This window comes from Gekko japonicus, unplaced genomic scaffold (genome assembly GCF_001447785.1).
Source record: "Gekko japonicus isolate JY-2015 unplaced genomic scaffold, Gekko_japonicus_V1.1 scaffold65, whole genome shotgun sequence".
In the NCBI taxonomy this organism is placed as follows: domain Eukaryota; kingdom Metazoa; phylum Chordata; class Lepidosauria; order Squamata; family Gekkonidae; genus Gekko; species Gekko japonicus.
In genome coordinates this window covers 1,312,463-1,330,678 of record NW_015165832.1, presented here as the reverse complement: position 1 = coordinate 1,330,678, position 18,216 = coordinate 1,312,463, and the positions used below count along the sequence as shown (strand labels likewise).

Sequence of the window (18,216 nt, the reverse complement as noted above, 5' to 3'; positions counted from 1 at the left end):
TCCAATGCTGCCATTTTCTCTAAGGGAACTGATCTTTTCTCCCTTTCTTACAATACAAGAACTCATGGGCACTCAATGAAATTGCTGAGTTAGAACAGATAAAAGGAAGTACTTCTTCACCCAAAGAGTGATTAACACATGGAATTAACTGCCACAGGAGGTGGCGGCGGCTACAAGCATGGACGGTTTCAAGAGGGAATTGGATAAACTTATGGAGCAGAGGTCCATCAGTGGCTATTAGCCACAAGGTATAGATAGGAACTGCCAACCTAGCAGTTCGAAAGCAAGAAATTGCAAGTAGATAAATTGGTACCACTTCAGTGGGAAGGTAACAGCGTTCCGTGCGCCTTGGTGTTTAGTCATGCCGGCCACATGACCACGGAAATGTCTTCAGACAGCGCTGGCTCTTCGGTTCTGAAACGGAGATGAGCACCGCAACCCTAGAGTTGGATTCGACTGGCTTTCGAGCAAGGGAACCTTTACCTTTACCTTTATAGATAGGAACTCTCAGGCGGGGCAAGTAATGCACTGTATTCTTGACTTATTTGCATATGTGGCCTGATTGGCCTTTGCCTCTAACATTCTAAACAGTTTGCTGTTGCTGTTCTGAGGTAAAATGTGTTCTGAGGTACCCTTAGTGCCTGTTGGGAGAAACCATTGTTGCCAATCTCCAGGTGAGGGCTGAAGATCACTCAGAATTACAACTGTTTTCCAGATGGCAGAGATCAGTTCCCCGGGAGAAAATGCTGAACTCTGTGTCCTTATATCCTGCTGAGATGGCCCCTGTATGACAGCCAATTTGACGTAGCAGTCAGGGCTTCAGAGCACAGTAGAGGCTGCAGGTGAGAGGTGTGTGGAAAGCTGAAGAGTGAGTGGGAAATAAAGGTACGTTGATGATTGGCTGGGAAGGAGATAGGGTCACCAACTCCAGGTGGGAAATTCCTGGAGATTTGAGGGATGGAGCCTAGAGACGGTGAGGTTTCAGGAGGGATGGGACCTCAGGTACAATGCCATAGACTCCACCCTCCAAACCAGCCATTCCCTCACGAGGAACCATTGTTGCCAATCTCCAGGTAGGGGCTGGAGATCACTCAGAATTACAACTTCCCTCCAGGAGAGAGGGGGGAGGAGATGGAAAGCTGAAGTCAGAGGGGCAGATAAAGGTAGGTTGATGGTTGTCTGGGAAGGAGATAGGGTTGCCAACTCCAGGTTGGAAAATTTCTGGAGATTTGAGGGGTGGAGCCTGGAGACGGTGGGGTTTGAGGAGGGGTGGGACCTCAGGCAGGTACAATGTCATAGACTCTACCCTCCAAACCAGCCATTCCCTCATGGGAACCATTGTTGCCAATCTCCAGGTGAGGGCTGAAGATCACTCAAAATTACAACTGTTCTTCAAGTAGCAGAGATCAGTTCCTCTAGATAAAATGGTGGACTCGGTGTCATACCCTGCTGAAGCCACCACAGCAAATTGACACTGAGTACCCAAGGCCGGGGCACTCTCCCAGAGCCTCTTTCTAGAGCTCATATTTATTTCCACAATGGGCCTTATTCCTAGTATTTTATATGGTTCTGATTGGTAATAGTTGACATCAGAGATGGAGCTCCTCACTCTCAGAAAAGAGGCTGGCTTAGGTGTAATTTCATTTACCACAAATATCTGGACATTTGGGATTTTCACTTGTCTTGAGTTTTCAGTCTTCAGCAGAAACTGGGTCCACAGGGTGTTGGATTAACAACCCTTTCAACCTCTTGTTACTGTAAGGAACCCTGCACATGCTCTGAGGAACTTGCTACAGTTTAGGTAATGTGTGTTTAGCCTAAGTAGTTCAATGGTATTGCTTTTCATTTTAATCTCCCTGTGCTATTATTGTTGTGTGCCTTTTCCTGTATAGTGTTTTTGCCCCTTTCAACCCCCTTCTGGAATCCAATCACCTTCTTCTTTCCCCCCCCCTCACTTTTATAATAAACTTTTAAAAACATAAATGCCTTTTTTTGGCTTCACTTAATACAAGTTTTTTCTCTGAGATCTTTTTTTAGTATTTTTTTTGTGTGTGTGTGCACACGTGCGTGCACCTGTAAGTCATGGTGACCTCTGGTGACCGACCCCTACTGGGGGACTGGATGATATTCAGAGAGATGGCTGAATAAAGCCTGCAGGGACAAAAAAGGGAAAGAAAACTAAACCTAACAAAGAAATCCAAAACCAAACAAAGGTTTAGTGGGCTATGGTTATGATTATGGTTTATGTATATTGGCTGTAATTGGGCCCCTATATATGTTTTAACTTGATATTATCAATAAATACATGTACTTCTTTTTATGAATAGGTTTTAATATTGGCCCTCTTTTCCACTAAACCTTTGTTTGGTTTTGAATAAAGCCTGCCCCTGCCTCCCGGCTCTGGTATTTCAAGGGGGTCTCTCATCCACATACTTGCCAGAGTTGACCCTGTTTAGCTTTCAAATTCTGATGAGATCAGGCTTGCCTGGGCTATTCAGGTCAGGGCTTCTCTGGGATCTTTCTCTTAATCTATTCTCCACGTGCTAGACTGCACAGGTGCTACCAGGTTGGTTATAGGATATTTACTAGGGTTTCTACCCTGTCACTTTGTTATTGTTCTAGTACTGTGCTGGAAGGGTGCCTTTTCAGTGGGTCTATCTAGATGTTCTCAGGAGGTCCTGAGCAGGGTTGTCAGGTCCTACCTTCTCGCCAGCGGGGGTATTTGAGGGCATTCCCGAACAGGGTGGGAACATTGGGCAACATCCCCAATGCAATGACATCACGTGGATGTGATGTTATCACACCGGGGATGTTAGGCGGTGACGATCTGGTTTGAGAACAAAACTCTATGGTAAAATTGCCCTCAAACCATCGTTTTGTCCAAAAGCCAGTGTGTTGCCACGTGACATCCCCAACATGATGATGTCACTTCCACATGATGTCATTGTGCTGGGGATGTCCCGCATGATGTGGCTGTTTGGGGGTGGGGGTCCTACCTTCTGGCCAATAGAGGGAAGGAATGCCAGAAAGGGGACTGGGGACTTTAGTCCTGAGTGGGGACTAGGAACTGAGTGGGGACCCTAGTCCTGAGTGGGGACCCTAGTCCTGACTGGGGACTGGGGACCCTAGTCCTGAGTGGTGGTGTTGGCAGGGGGCCACTGAATTTTCCAGGAATCCTTGGTCTAAGGAAATTTCCTAGAAAAACAAGACACCATTTCCCCCTTCTTACTGTAACAAAGGCATACACACATGACCTCAAAGTATTCAAAGGCTGGTAGTAATCTAGTTCTAGTAGATGCTGTGCAGCTACCAAACAGCCGCTTAGTGTAATTAATGCCACTGACTTGAAAATTCCAGGTTCTCTGCTCTGAAACAAGACAGACCTACTGTGCATGTTGCAACAGGAGAGGGGGAGGATGTAGGGATAGCTATGGGACACTGTGGTTGGGGCTGTTTGGCCCAGCGCATGCAGCCAAGCCATACTATCACTTGGACTCTCGTCACTGGTTGGCCTGTGGGCAAAAATAACTGGAGCAAACCATTGCAGAGACATTCTCTCTGTTCTAAGTTTCATATAAAGAAAGGGTGAGGGAAGGCAGCATGGTATATAGCCCAATCTCCTCAGATCTTAAAAGTGAAGCAGGGCTGGTAGTTGGAAGGGACACCATCAAGGAAGACTCTGCAGAGGAAGGCAATGGCAAACCACCTCTGCTTCTCACCTGCCTTGAAAGCCCTTGCTGTGGTTGCCATAAATCACCTGTGACTTGATGGCACTTTACACACGGACATATAAATAGGATCATAGTCTGGAACAAGGGTTCAGTATTCATCTTGTTTTTGCCCAGAAGTTCAAAAAGAAAAAAGAACAATGGTGGTGAAGCACAGACCATGGCAATAGCAGTGGTCCCCAGAAGGTACTGGAAATATCATTGGACTAAGGAGGAAGAGGCAAGGTATGGTTAGACCAAACAATGGCCAATTTTATCTCCTATTAATGAGAGCTACAGGGCTTGGTGACTGCTGAAAGTCAATGAATATGTAGCTGTGCTAACTTTGGAAGCTATGTCCGGATGGCACAATATAGGAGGAAGATCAGAGGGCTAGATGACAGCAAATGAACATTTCTAGTGGTTTGAAGTCGAGGGAGATTGAGGCCAGGCTGCTACAATTACTCCACCTACACATGAATAGATATCACAATGGAAGAGGAGGCACAAATATTATCTTGTTCTTCGGAGGGGCAAGGGTTACATGTGCAACAGGCAGCTCTTCTTCTACAGATGTGTTTGTTCATGGTTGATCTGGATGTCAAGGTGATGGCACAGGCTGGGAAATGGGTCAGTAATTCAGGGCCAGGTATCACTGGAAGAATGCACAAAGCTGAGTGGAAAAAGGAAAGCTCTTCCAATTCAGGGTAGCATGCTCAATCATGTAAGCCTTCTTGCCCATTTCCAGCACTGTTTGACTTGACAGAACGTCTGGGCATATGGCAGGCCTGGAATTGTGAGGGAACTGAATGTGACACGATCAGTAGGATCTGTCCCTTGATGTAGTTTAATTAAAGCAGATGCCTGTCATATTAGCTTGTTGCTATATGATTGATTGCCCTGCAGGTAGGGTTGCCTGGTGGGAGGTGGGGACATGTGTGGGTGGCAGAAGCATCACTTCCATAGAAAATCTAGAAGTGACATCAGCCCTCATTTGGAATTACTAGAAACTCTGCGGTAAGAATTTCTGGGGATTCCTAGAGAAGAATGACATCACTTCCAGATTTTCCACAGAAAATGCTATTGGCCTGACAGTCATTTTTTTAAAAAAAATTCTCTCTCCCACTGCTGCTTTGATTAGCGATGGGAAGAGAGGGTTGCTGGTGAGAGATCTGCCCCGATAGCAGGAGTCCAGGCAACCCTACTAGTGGAGTTTGGAGACTACACTGAAGGTAGTGTTCAGAGCTTTATTTCTATAACACAGGGTGAGAAAAAGGGATAGAAAAGCACGCAGAAAGTATGTGTGTGGATTTTCAAGTTTATCTTTCTTTAGGGGCATACAGCCTACGAGATAACAGAACCCCCAGGCCAAGTATATTCTTTTCAGGTAGCCTTTCATTACACAGAGTCCCTGGAATTATCTTTTGTGGACTCGGACTCTGGCTGATGAAATGGATATCACTGGCAACATGCCTTTGAGGTCCCCCAACAATTTGCCACCCCTTATTCAACATTTACACACAATTTCCTTACTCGTTTTGATTTAGCTTGAAAGGCCTGCAACTTGGCTGGTGTGTCAGTTGCCCTGTAATGACAAGCACTTCATATGGTGGGCTGTGAAAAAACTCTAGAGTAAGTGGGATCATAAGCATGAACAATCTATGGTTTGAATGTTTCTGAGAAAGCAAAAATTGTATCGGGTATTGTTTAAAAGTACTCACTCCTTAAAATGTCTGACATAGATCTCCTAACCATTTTATGATAGCAGTCTTTTTAAAACTATCTACTCCTAGCCACAAATACAGATGACAATTTCAATACCCTTCCATTAACTAGCAGAAAAGAAAGCCCATTATCACAGCTTCACCTCTTAAAGTGGAAGCCTTTTATCTACTGTGACATTTTCTCAAAATTATCAGGATAGCTCCGTTTTACATTTTTATCCAGACTAGACCAAAGTGATATTCATTCTCACACTCATATACACACATACCCCAAATAAAAATCCAGACAATCTTTCCCCCCTCAACTTTTCAAAAAGGGTATTTTAAATTAGAGGTTTGATAAAAATTAAATGCAGTGTCTAAAAATAGCTAATGAATGTGAGCACTTGATAGTTTGCTTAGAGTTCACTATTTTAACATACTAATTATAGAATGAGTACTTAGTATACAAAATCCCATTAACTCAAGAGATCCCTTTGTAATTCTGTAACGGTGTCACTTGAATTTTTCTGATCAAGTGGGTCAAGTAAAATAAAAATAGATGGCAATGACTCAAGAAAGGCAGATGTAATATAAATGGACTGTACAGCACTTTTACTTCACAAACAAATTTACCAGTGCATTGTCAGTTGTGCCAGTCTGCCTACACCCTACAAAAATGTAAAATTTCTAGAAAAGTTTTTTTTTTTAATTTCAGGGGGGAAAATAGAATCGGGAGGGAAGAGAAACATGTCTAATATTTACTTTCTTATTAACAAACTTACACTTATTTTACTGCTTTAGCAACATAAAATATACCACCTTATGCATATAAAACAATGTATAAAATAAAATATTTAGAGAATAGTTACAAGAATGGGCACAGTAATAAGTCCAATGAAAAAAGGAAAAAAGAACGGTGACAATTTAGCGCTTGGTACTATATTCATAAATCATAATATACATTAACAGAAAATAAGTAATATATATAGTGAATGTAGACGGTGGTCTCTGGAATGGTGTGCCATTTCGACAATGATCTTCTTCTGAACAAGGATGTGTACATAAACTGTCTTTCAACAATTCATTTCTCTTGGTGACGTATTGAAAATATACTGTTGATTCACTTCATCATAAAGCTATGCTTACAGCTATGTTCTTCAATGGGCTATAATTGCTGTAAAGGCTAACAAAATTTGTGGCAGGGTATGAGTTTAGGATTAGCAGCATGTTTGTATTTTGAGTTAAACTTTTAAATATAAAAATGCTGAATTATTCCATAGTGTACTATCATCACACACGCTATAGCATATTAATTGTAGGGGGGAAATCACATTACACAATAAATATATCCTAGAAAATATTGTATATTGCTACAGTATTCACAGAAATGATCATTCTCTAATGCTGTAGACTGCCTTAAAAACACATTTTCATACTATACCCTTTGAGAGAGTAAAACTTTGTCCTAAAAAACACATCACTCATTCCAAAAGAAAAAAAAATCATAAAAATCTGTTCCAGTGCTCTCTAAAATTCCCATTTTTTCCATTGGCGGGTGGGATCAGCAGTCTTGTGTATATTTTCCCCTATTTAGTCCCAATGTTAATTCATACCTCTGCCTTCTGAGCAGGGTTGGTGCATCACCTACATGTAGCTGGATTTTACAAAATTACCTCATTGTCTCATTTCCAAATAGAAAAGCAGAATACTGTAGAATGGAACAACAATTGTGTCTTAATTTGTTTGTATTTCTACTTATTTTTCCTGTCACACAACAGCACAAAAAAAGAGCAAAAAAGAACATGGGTGGAGTCAGAATGAAGGAAGGGAAGGAAGGGAAGGAAGAAAGATGGAGCCAACTCTGGGAGAGAAGGGGATGGAGGGAAGGAAGGAATCAGCAAAAAGGAAAAACTGCCAATACTACTAGGGGGAGGGTAGGAAGGAAGTAGTAGGGATGCCATTCCCCAGTTGGGGGTGGGAGATCCCCTGATTTTTGGGCCTCTTCCCCACTGCTGGCCAGCTGGCTGGCAGGAGGGAATCCCACCCCCAAACACGATGACATCACATGGAAATGACATCATCATGTTGGCAAAGCCACATGCAGCAACGCTCTGGTATTTTGAGCAAAATTCTATAGTAATCATAGAGTTTTGCCCCAAATACCAGAGCGTCACTGCATGACGTCACCAACATGATGATGTCACTTACACATGACATCATTACATTGCATGCATGTCACGTACTCCTCCCACTCCCAGAAAGTCCCTCCCCCACCGCTAGGTCAATCCAACCTGGCAACCTTAGGAAGTGGAGATAGCATGGGGAGGAAAAGCAGCCAGAGGGGGAATGAGGTTCTACCTGCAAAGTATCATGTGACCCTGTTTGTTTCAACTGGTATTCAGAATGGTTCACATGACAGAGTTGCTGTCAATCAAAAAATGAGGGTTCCTATGGGAACCATTCTGAGCCGAGTGAAGAGAGGGGGATGTTAAAAAAAAAAGTAAAGTTTAATGCACAGCCATTTTATTGCTACATCTATATTTCAGTCACCCCTTCCAGAGAAAGGATACCTCCTAGTCAGTATCGTTATACCCAAATGTTTCAGTCCAATTTAATTTTACCTGGAAAGGAGATTGACTGTTATAGTTCTTCAATTCCTTGTTGGCGCCTCGCAACAGCAAAACTCTTGCACAGCTGTCCTATAGATTAAACAAAATGTTTGTTATAGTTTCACAGTTAGAATGATGATGTTATTCAATGAAATGTAAGGACACAAACAAATAAGATGAAAATGACAGATCTCAGTTCATTTATAAAAGTAGAGTAAATGTGTGCACAGCCCTGGTCTAGGTTAGAGCCATGAAGGGAGCAAGAGAGGTTTTAAAACCCTTCAGTGTCCTCATAGTTCCATTAATCAAAACTGCCCTCTTTCTGCACAGTTGTTATCATTTTGAAGGGGGAAAGTCATCTATTTTCAAAATCTGTGTGAGGAGTACAGTTTCAGTTAGCAAAACTGAAAGACAGTTGATAGGTTAAATCCCCTCTGGCTAGGGTTGTCAACTCCAGGTGGGGAAATTCATTTGGGGATGGAGCCAGGGGAAGGTCAAGTTTGAGGGGGGAGGGATCTCAGTGTTATATATTGCCACAGAGTCCATCCATCAAAGCAGCCGTTAACTCCAGAAGAAACTGATATCTGATCAGTTGTAATTCTAGATCTCCAGGCTACACATGGAGGTTAGAAAAATACATGGGGCAGCAGTATAACAATAATTGATTATAACAGAAAAACTGCAACAGTGCAATACATGTGAAAAATGTTGTACACAAAGAAAAATCACTTCATGATGTTTTTATTCTTTTCACAGCAGGACGTCAACAGACAGTCAATGGAGGACGAACTTCCCCAGAATTATTGTTCGTTTCGAACTCTCTTTTTCACACCACGGTCTCAGTTCTGAATCCATACATCACAAGACCTTTAGTATTCGGCTTTTTCCAGTTCCATGCAGAATATTCAAAAGCTCTTGGCAACAGAATACATAGGCTTGTTCGCCCGACTGATATATTCTGTTGCCAAGAGCTTTTGAATATTCTGCATGGAACTGGAAAAAGCCGATTACTAAAGGTCTTGTGATGTATGGATTCAGAACTGAGACCGTGGTGTGAAAAAGAGAGTTCGAAACGAACAATAACTCTGGGGAAGTTCGTCTTCCATTGACTGTCTGTTGACGTCCTGCTGTGAAAAGAATAAAAACATCATGAAGTGATTTTTCTTCGTGTACAACATTTTTCACATGTATTGCACTGTTACACATGGAGGTTGGCAACTATACCTTTCACCTCTTTATACATCCTTGATTTGAACTGAAGCAGTACATGAATGCAATTGGTCTTTTCCGGAGAAACAAAGATCTGCAATCTTTGACATACCTGCTGATGTCCAAAGAGTCAGAAGTTTTTCCCTAATTTTAATTTAAGTAGCTGAAGAAAGCTGCAATTTGAAGCAGCTCTTATCTTTTCCCCAGCACAATAAAAAGCACTCGGGGCAAAAATTTCATTTTTAAAAAAATACTGCACATTCCAAGTTGCAGATTCTTGAAGCTACTATAAAGAAGAAGAAAAAACCAGGGAAGATATTCTTGTGATTGAGAATCACATGTAGTTTGGCCCTAAGAAGAGTACAAGGAAATGTGCTTCAAATTTCCTCAGTCCCTTGCCTGTGGCTGACTTCAGAGCTACCCAAACCTTAGTCCCATGCTCATACAGGCAAGAATGGATACCTATAAAGAGAAAAATATCTCACGACTTAGTTATCACTGTGTTCATACTAGCGTTGATAGGCTGAGCCTGGCAGCTGGTGGGAGGGTTGGGAGTTGGGACATGATGGGGATGCAGCATTAGAGGGGTTTCTGTGTCCCTTCTCGGGGAAACCTGGAAGTGATGTAGGGTAGCTTTAGGAATTGCCAGACACTTTATGGTAAAACCATACAGTGTCTGTTGATTCTTAGAACTACCATATGTTTCTTATGGGTTTTCTTTCCAGAAGTGACATAACAACACCCTTGATGTCACTGGTTTTTTTTTATTTTATTTTTCTCCCACCACCACTTAGAGCTTTGGCAGGCAAAGTGAGCTGTCAGCAGGAGATCTCCTGCCATACTGGGAGACCAAGGAACAGCAAAGAACACACCACTGACTGAAAATAAACGCACAAGCAAATTAGCAAGTATATAATAATCATATAAGTATAACAGCAAATATAATATGAATCAATTGGCCAAGGTGCAATAATAAAGCATAATAGTTTTCCTTGCAGCTCTGAACTTTTCAAATATTTATATCCTGTATGCATTCTCACTTGTATATGTTTTGAATTTGCATTCAGTCCCATTACAGCCATGCTTGAATAAGAATTATTCGAAACGTGGCATCAGGCATCCGGATTACGCGTCGGCTTTTTATGGCTCAGAAAATTTGATGACTTACACTTCAATTTGGACTCTGATATTTGCTTCTATTTTGGAGTAGACACATGGAAAGACTGTAGACTGTGCTTCTATTATGCTTTATTATTGCACCTTGGCCAATTGATTCATATTATATTTGCTGTTATGCTTTTATGATTATTATATACTTGCTAATTCGCTTGTGCATTTATTTTCAGTCAGTGGTGTGTTCTTTGCTGTTCCTTGTACTGTACACTGGCTTTCCCCCCCTTTTTTTGGCTGCTTATACTGGGAGACCTGGCAGGCCTAATTCATACTCACAGAGCCTAGACTAAGATTGCCAGTTACCAGGTGGGGCTTGGAGTTCTCCTGGAACGACAAATGATCTCTTCCCCTAGAGGAAATGGCAGCTTCAGGACAGAATTTCACAAGCCAGAGTTGGCAACAGTAGCCTAGACTCAGAAGTGTTTTGAGTTTGCTTTCACTTTCTTTACAGCTATAGCTGTCTCACAGGTAACAATGAGTGCTACACATGGCAATTCTAGATCAGCTTTTAATAATTAGGTGCCAAATTTGATAATTTAGGATTTTAAAAAGCATTCTGACACACTGTATCTCAAATATCAATCCTTTGCTACATTCAAGATATTTTAGACATACCAAGGGAAGAAAAGTTATCTGCTTTGACAGAGCTTTTAAGATTGAAGCAATGATTAATTAACAAGCAGATGCCTTAACAGATGTTTCACTAGTTATAACAGGCCTCATTACTTGTGTATTTCAAATGCAATGCAGCATTAGAAGCACAATACCTATAATAGTGAAGTGTTATTTAAAAATCAAGTGCTCATATAATGTAAACTCCCATTTGTCATACATTTATTTAGTTGCAATGTTTATACCCTTTGACAGAACCCATTTTCAAGGTGCTTTACAAGATAACATCCTACATAAAACAATCATAAAATGTTCACTATAAATTATCCATATTAAAAACATAAGCATATTAGAAAAATTCATTTCTAATGCATAAAAGCTAAAGACCCCAAAAGATGAAACACCAAGCCTAACAGGGCAATCCTAAGGGAGGAGAGGGAATGGACTCTGGTAGCCGACTGACTCCTACACCAGGGTATCTCTGAGACTCTCAGCCACTGGCACAGTTCCACAGTGGCTGTACACTGGAACAACTGTGGCGCAGGCCTCTGTGCAAGTAGCAATGTGGACAGATCAGAGGGTGTGGCTGCAGTTAGGAGGCACCCTAAGCCCTTTCAGGCAAGGAACACCCCTCCCAAAGGTGCAAAGTTGTGCCATGAAAAATGGCGGTACAGCCCATAGACAGCCATTGTTAGTTAAAAAAAAAAAAAAGTGCCCCCCACTGCTGTGGCCATGCCTATGAGTCCCTTATCAGCTCAGGATGCCAACTAAGGGCATCCCCCTTCCAATCATCCCCCTTCTCTATAGTGGCCAAGCCCTCTCCCCAGCACCCATCACACACCCCAGCCCTACAAAAACCCCAGCCAGGATGCCCAACAACTCAAAAGGTACGGCGTGTGGCACAAGACACTGTCTGACAGCTCTGTGCCTTGTGGAATTAGAATGAGTGCCTAAGCACCTACGGGGTGGGGAAAGCACAGAGAGGGCATTTAGCACCACTGGACAAGCACTTTGTATCAGCACCCAACAGGGACAGCAAAATCCACATTCTGTGTCCGACCTCTCACAGTTCTCAACCTAAACAGGTACCCCATCTCCTCAGCCAGGAATCAAAAGGGTGGCTACCAATGTTCCCTCTAAGCTGTGGCGTCTTGTAAGCAAAAATTCTACTTTGTGAGCTACTGGCATTAAAATTGTGAGCGAGCGATTTGCCTGCTGCATAAATTAGCTTGTTCTAGAGCCATGTTTCCTGAGCTAAGACAAAAATGTGTGAGCCAGAGGCTAAAAAACTGTGAGCTAGCTCACACTAACTCAGCTTAGAGGGAACAGTGGTGGCTACATATTGACAGGTAAGCAGGGAACTGTTCCCTCAACCCCATTTTCCATTCCCCCCATCCACAGCCAGGCAACTCCCTGGCAACACAGCTTCCCACCCTTGACCCCAGCAGCCAGAGGAGCCCCTGACCCCCCCCAAACACACTGTCAGCTCCTCAAAGGGATTTGGTGTATGGGCATTGGGCCAGGACAGCTGCCAGGGTAGGGGGCCAACACTTTTGGCTCTTGACTGGACTGGCAGCTCAGGCAGTTGCTGGGTTCTCCCTCAGAGAAAGTGTGGGGGTGGGAAAGCCTGAGTGGAGTGGGTTAGCACATAATCCTTGAACTCATTCCCTTGCAGGAACAGCTGCAAAGGTGGGCCTTATTGCACATTTCATTTGGACATGAGAACCACACAGGTGAGAGAATTTTGGATGGTACAAGCCTATGCCTGGTGAGGCATGGCTGTGGCACAGGTATCCCCCTGGGGCATTGAGTGGTCTCTATGGTGAGTCCAAGAAAGAAAGAAACCACCAGGCAGGACAAGCTGGCCCTGGGATCTGCATGCAGGAGGGAGCTCTTTCCCCCTAGTACACAGGCCTGGTTTGGAAGCTTCTCCTCCTCGACAGTTTAAAGCACCAGGAGGGAGAAGATGGCCCCAGGATCTCCATGCAGGGGGGAGGTCTCCTCCTCACATGCAGGCCTGGCTTTGAGGTTTCTCCTCCCCAGTGGTTTAGAGGCTTAAGGAGCTGGGCAAGAGAAGCTGGCCCCAGGATCTGTGTATGGGGGTTGTGTCTCACTGCCTCACGCACCTCCATCCTCACAAGCAATGGCCCCGGCAGCGGGAGGCCACGGAGGAGTGCTGGCCCACACTGCTGGCTCAATGGTCCCTTCTCCTCAGCCTCCCCCAACTTCCCCCCACCCCCATTCTCTCCTGGCTCCCCTCCATGACCTCCATCCTCCCCACTAACTGCGCTGAGAGGAAAATCTGTAGGCTGTAAATCGGTGCACCCAGTGCAAGAAGCTCAGCTTAGAGGGAACACTGATGGGCAACCCCCTCTGGGACCTCTCAGTGCCCACCAACCAATCTTGTTGCAGATGCTCCTGTCTGCATTCATTCATCCCACAGGTGGATATCAAACAGGGATAGTTCTGACTCGACTGACCACCCAGCCTACACTGTGCCCTGGCTGCAGAAGAAGCCTGTATTTGGAAGATGCCATTCATCTGCAGATTGCTGGTCCCTTGGTCCTCTGGCCCATTTGCAAGCGGCCCCTGGAGAGTAACACCCGTTTCCTTTGAGGCTATGAGGAGGTGGAATTTGGTCTTCTTAGCTCCTTTGCCTCCTGGAGCCCTACAATAAAGTGTCTTCATTGGCCACAACTGTGTCTTTGTGTGTGTGAGTGTCTGTGGGTTTGAGGGAGTGTGGGGAGGCTGAATCACTGTGCAGATGCAGCAATCTGGCAGCAAAGCAGATGGTTCTCATCCTGCTAATAATGGTGTCACATCTGCAGGCTCCTGCCAACCTAGCAGTTCAAAAGCAAGAAATTGCAAGTAGATACCACTTCGGTGGGAAGGTAACAGCGTTCCGTGCGCCTTAGTGTTTAGTCATGCCGGCCACATGACCACGGAAACGTCTTCGGACAGCGCTGGCTCTTCGGCTTTGAAACGGAGATGAGCACCGCAACCCTAGAGTCGGATTCGACTGGCTTTCGAGCACGGGAACCTTTACCTTTACCTTTACTATCTGCAGGCACAAATCTAGGGGTGCATTGCTCTAGGCCCTGGAACAGCAACAGCATACACAATGCATGGAGGGTCGGCAAGGTGCGGGGAGTATTCCGTGGAAAAACAGCTCAGTTATTGCGATGAGGGTCAAACAGTGGAGAGACGGGACAGGTCAGGAGTAGGTTGTGCAGACTCTTCAAACTGAACGGGGGAACACTGGGGACAGATCACCAGTTTAATGGAATACAGTGGGGTTCGGCGTGTTCTGCTTGTTTAGGGGTGCTTCAGGTGGCATGGACCATTAGAAACAGGCCACTGTCAGCTTTTGCCTTGGACAGCTAGCTTTTGGTATTATAAGCAATGTTGGTCAATTTGGGGTGATCTAGTACTATGCAGGCCTGGGAGGGCTGAGTGGATCCCAGCAACCTTGAGCCAATTTGGGTATGCTAATACAGGGAAAGAACAAGAGAGAGCCACGGAGAATTACCTTTGTAGCAGGCTGTTTGCAAAAACGATAAGTGCTGTGGCCACTGTGTGTGTCAGGCTTCCAGCTGGCACCCTTGCCAAAAATGGCAACCGTAATGAAAAACACAGTCTTTGCAAAAGCTGTGCTACATCCCAGCCGCCTCTTTCTCATTCTGGGGCCAGGCGCCCTCAGAGCTAGGAGCACCCATTCTTTGTTAGGTAGGTACACAGGACTGCTCTGCAGAGATCCGTATGGATGTATGGGTCCACCCACATCCCCAAATGGCTGGATGCTCAGGGAAAAAAATCTGTTTCTGCAAATGTCCCTAGCCCATAGGAACAAAGCTACATCTGGAAATAGCAGAGTACTTGCTACCTTTGAAGACACTGATGCCCCATCCTTTTAGGCAACCAAAATGTCTGAGAATCAAAACTAAAATGAGAAAAAGCAGATATTTAAATTATCGTCTGTAAAATTAAAGAATGATAAAGTCTCAATTTTCATTCCAATCTACCTTTGTTTTGTTCATTAAAAAAGACCCTAAAGAAAATATCTGTAACTGTCAACATTTCCAGTGAAAGATATATATTATCAAAAGAGAAATGACAATAACTAACCTGGTTGTAAAGTGCACATATATGTAATGCTGTATTTCCAGAGGCGTTTTGTGCTCCCATATCTGCTCCATAAAACAGAAAATGTTCTAAATGCTGGACATGGCCATATCGACATGCCTATAAAGATTCAAAGTTCATATTTTAATTGCACCTCATAATTAAACATTGTAATTATACATCATAAAACATCTAGCTTAATGGAATACTCTTTTCAAGGATATTTAACATGGCGTACTGTGTTAGAGCCAATGTACACAGAATTCTTTGTACAGAGGGAGATGAGCATTATGAAATATGCGCACAGTTTCATTATCCTCTTCTTTCAGAAATTCTGCCTGGATTGGTGGTGAAACAATATGACCATTATTTCAAAGTAGATTCAAAAGGCATATCATATTCCAACACTGGTCGATAAAACATTTAAAACAAGCACTAAAAGAACGGAGCTAATTTTCATGGTTCCTTTTGTCAACAAAACTTGTGATAGCATGCTCCTTTTCTGTCAATTTTGATTCAAATCATTTTCAAACTCTTTAGCTTTCCAACTTTTGGTAAACCAGATGATACAGGAGTGATAAATTAATACCCTGAACATCAATGTGTTGAAATGAAAGGTTGGATCATTCCAAATAGAACACTTTAATAATGCTAAAATGTCAAAAACTTTTATATTTGATATAAGTCATGAATCAGTATACTGGCCAACAAAATATCTTTAAAAATTCCTTTGAAAAAGAAATACAGTCTCTACATGATAGTTTCCCGCAAAAGCTCATTATTAAAATAAAAAACATATGTATGCAAACTTTTTTGTGTGTGTTTCTGAAGTTATTCTTGCTGTAGAGCTTAAGAGGGAAACAGATACAGAAAACCAGCTTGCCTACCTCTAACTGACATTATTTGAGTGGTCAAACTGATAAGCTTAGTATCTGCTCAGAGCCTTAAATATGAAACTTCCAGAGCTAGCTGTTAGGAAAAAGCCTTCTCCCTTAGAGGCATAGCCTCAGCAACAGATATCCAAGAGGAGGGCGGGTGTCATGTTTTCCCATTCACTCACTTCCAAAATAGTATGCTGCAGGAAGGTAAAGTACCTGTTGAGGAGAAGGTGGACTGGTTGTTAGAATTCATAGCTGACCACTCAAAGAACTACAGCTATAGGCAAGCTGATCTACCTGGAGGAAGGTACAAGTCCATCTAGAAGAAAATAATGTTAAGCACTACTCTGATGTGTAATTAAAACTAAGCAACAGAATAAAGAGGCAGCGTGGTTTTAATGAGAACAGTTGAATTATTCCGGTTCTTTCTCTGTGTGGAGCTGCAGTGACTAGGGATTGCATGAACCTCATCACAAACCACCAGCCTTTATGAAATTTACTGGCCAGGTGTATTAGAGATTACCAGCAATCAGACTAGAAGATTATCTGCAGTTTAAAGAACGTATAATCAGGAGTGTGGCTTGGGGCGCAGTTATTGATCTATGTGTAGGAAAGATTAGGGACAGTAAGGTTTCAGCGGCACTGGGAGTACATCTACTACTGGCAGACCATAAACTGAGTATTGTCAGTCAGCCATCTTAACTAGCAGATCTGTGGCCTGGCGAAGACCACTAGATATGGCACTGACAGGGCAGGGGATTCCAGTGCTCCTGGGGAAGGGAAAGTGCAGCAGTGGGAATAGGCATAGATATAAGGGAAGGAGACAGAGAAGCAGACTAGCTTGGCCTCCTTCCAGCCTGCATCCATCCTGAAGGTGGTAGGTAGTGGGGCTAGGCTAAATGACCCCCCTCTGACATTGGAGTTGTATAACACCAGGTCTATCAATAACAAGACCATGGTCCTTTGGGACTTCTTGCTTGAGCAGCATGTTGACCTAGTGTGCATGACCGGAACCTGGGTATGAGATGGGGAGATGGTAGCTCTCTCCCAACTGGCTCCACACAGGTATTTGATCCTTCACCAATCACAAACCAGGGGGTGGGGGGGTGGAGTGGCCCTGTGCATTCGGGAGGCTTACTCCTTTAGGGCGCTCCCACTACCAAAGCTCACAGGCATTGAGTGTGCTGACGTAGTGTGGGAAGCCGGGGAGAGTTTGGCTATCTGGGTGGTGTACCATCCACCCAACGCACCGGCCACTAGCCTGCCATCCTGATGGAGGTTGTGTCGAGCTGGGCACTGGAGCACCCTAGACTCATAATCTTGGGTGATGTCAATGTCTATGCGGATGATGCAGCCTCCACACAGGTGGTGGACCTAGTGTCGTCCATGGCAGCACTGGGACTCTCCCATTATGTAACAGTTCCCACTCACCGGGCTGGGCACACACTTGATTTGATCTTTGGGGCAGGGGATACAGTGGACCGAATCACTGCCCTAAAGGCCCATCTGAATGTGCCACCCCAAACCTGTTTGGGCGGCAAGCGTATTTTAGCTCACTGGCAGAGCCAAATGGACCCTATGTAGCTTCAAATGGCTCTGCGGGATCTGATGCCCTCGGGGGGCTTATTGGATGAGCTTGTAGAGGATTGGCACAGCTGACTCTCTGCAGCCATTGACGAGAACACTCCCCAACACCTTCTGCACCATCACTCTAGGCTAGCTCCTTGGTCCTTCTCCACCCTGGGGCTGTCATTCCATTCTTGGACCTGTTGTTCCAGTTCCAGAACACTCCTGCTATACCCTGGGGCTGTCATTCCACTCCATGGTCTCTCATTCCAGTCACTGACATCTCCTGCTACACTCTGGGGCTGTCATTCCACTCCGTGGTCTCTCATTCCAGTCCCTGAACACTCCCACTCCACCCTGGGACTGTCATTCCACTCTTGGGCCTTTCATTCCAGTCCCTGACCACTCCTGCTAAACCCTGAGGATGTCATTCCACTCCGTGGTCTCTCATTCCAGTCCCAGACCACTTCTATTACTCCTAGGGGCTGGCATTCCACTCCATGGTCTCTCATTCCATTCCCAGTTTATTTGGGCCCAGAGACCCTAATGGAAAAGCCATTCCACATTTTTATTGCAACCCTCCTTGTACTGTAATGTATTTCAATGGAGCCTATGCAAGTCAATTGGCATTCCT

General features: G+C 44.1%; 1 protein-coding gene across 1 annotated transcript in view; it reads right to left on the bottom strand.

The window, feature by feature from the left end:
* The window catches only part of SHANK2 (SH3 and multiple ankyrin repeat domains 2), a 512,140-nt gene that overhangs the window by 443,799 nt on the left and 50,125 nt on the right, over positions 1-18,216 (bottom strand). The window contains exons 5-6 of the mRNA XM_015410855.1: positions 15,142-15,258; positions 8,035-8,112 (exon numbers count right to left, since the gene is read on the bottom strand). Of these exons, the coding sequence (XP_015266341.1) occupies positions 8,035-8,112; positions 15,142-15,258 (195 nt within the window). The remainder of the gene's footprint in view (positions 1-8,034; positions 8,113-15,141; positions 15,259-18,216) is intronic.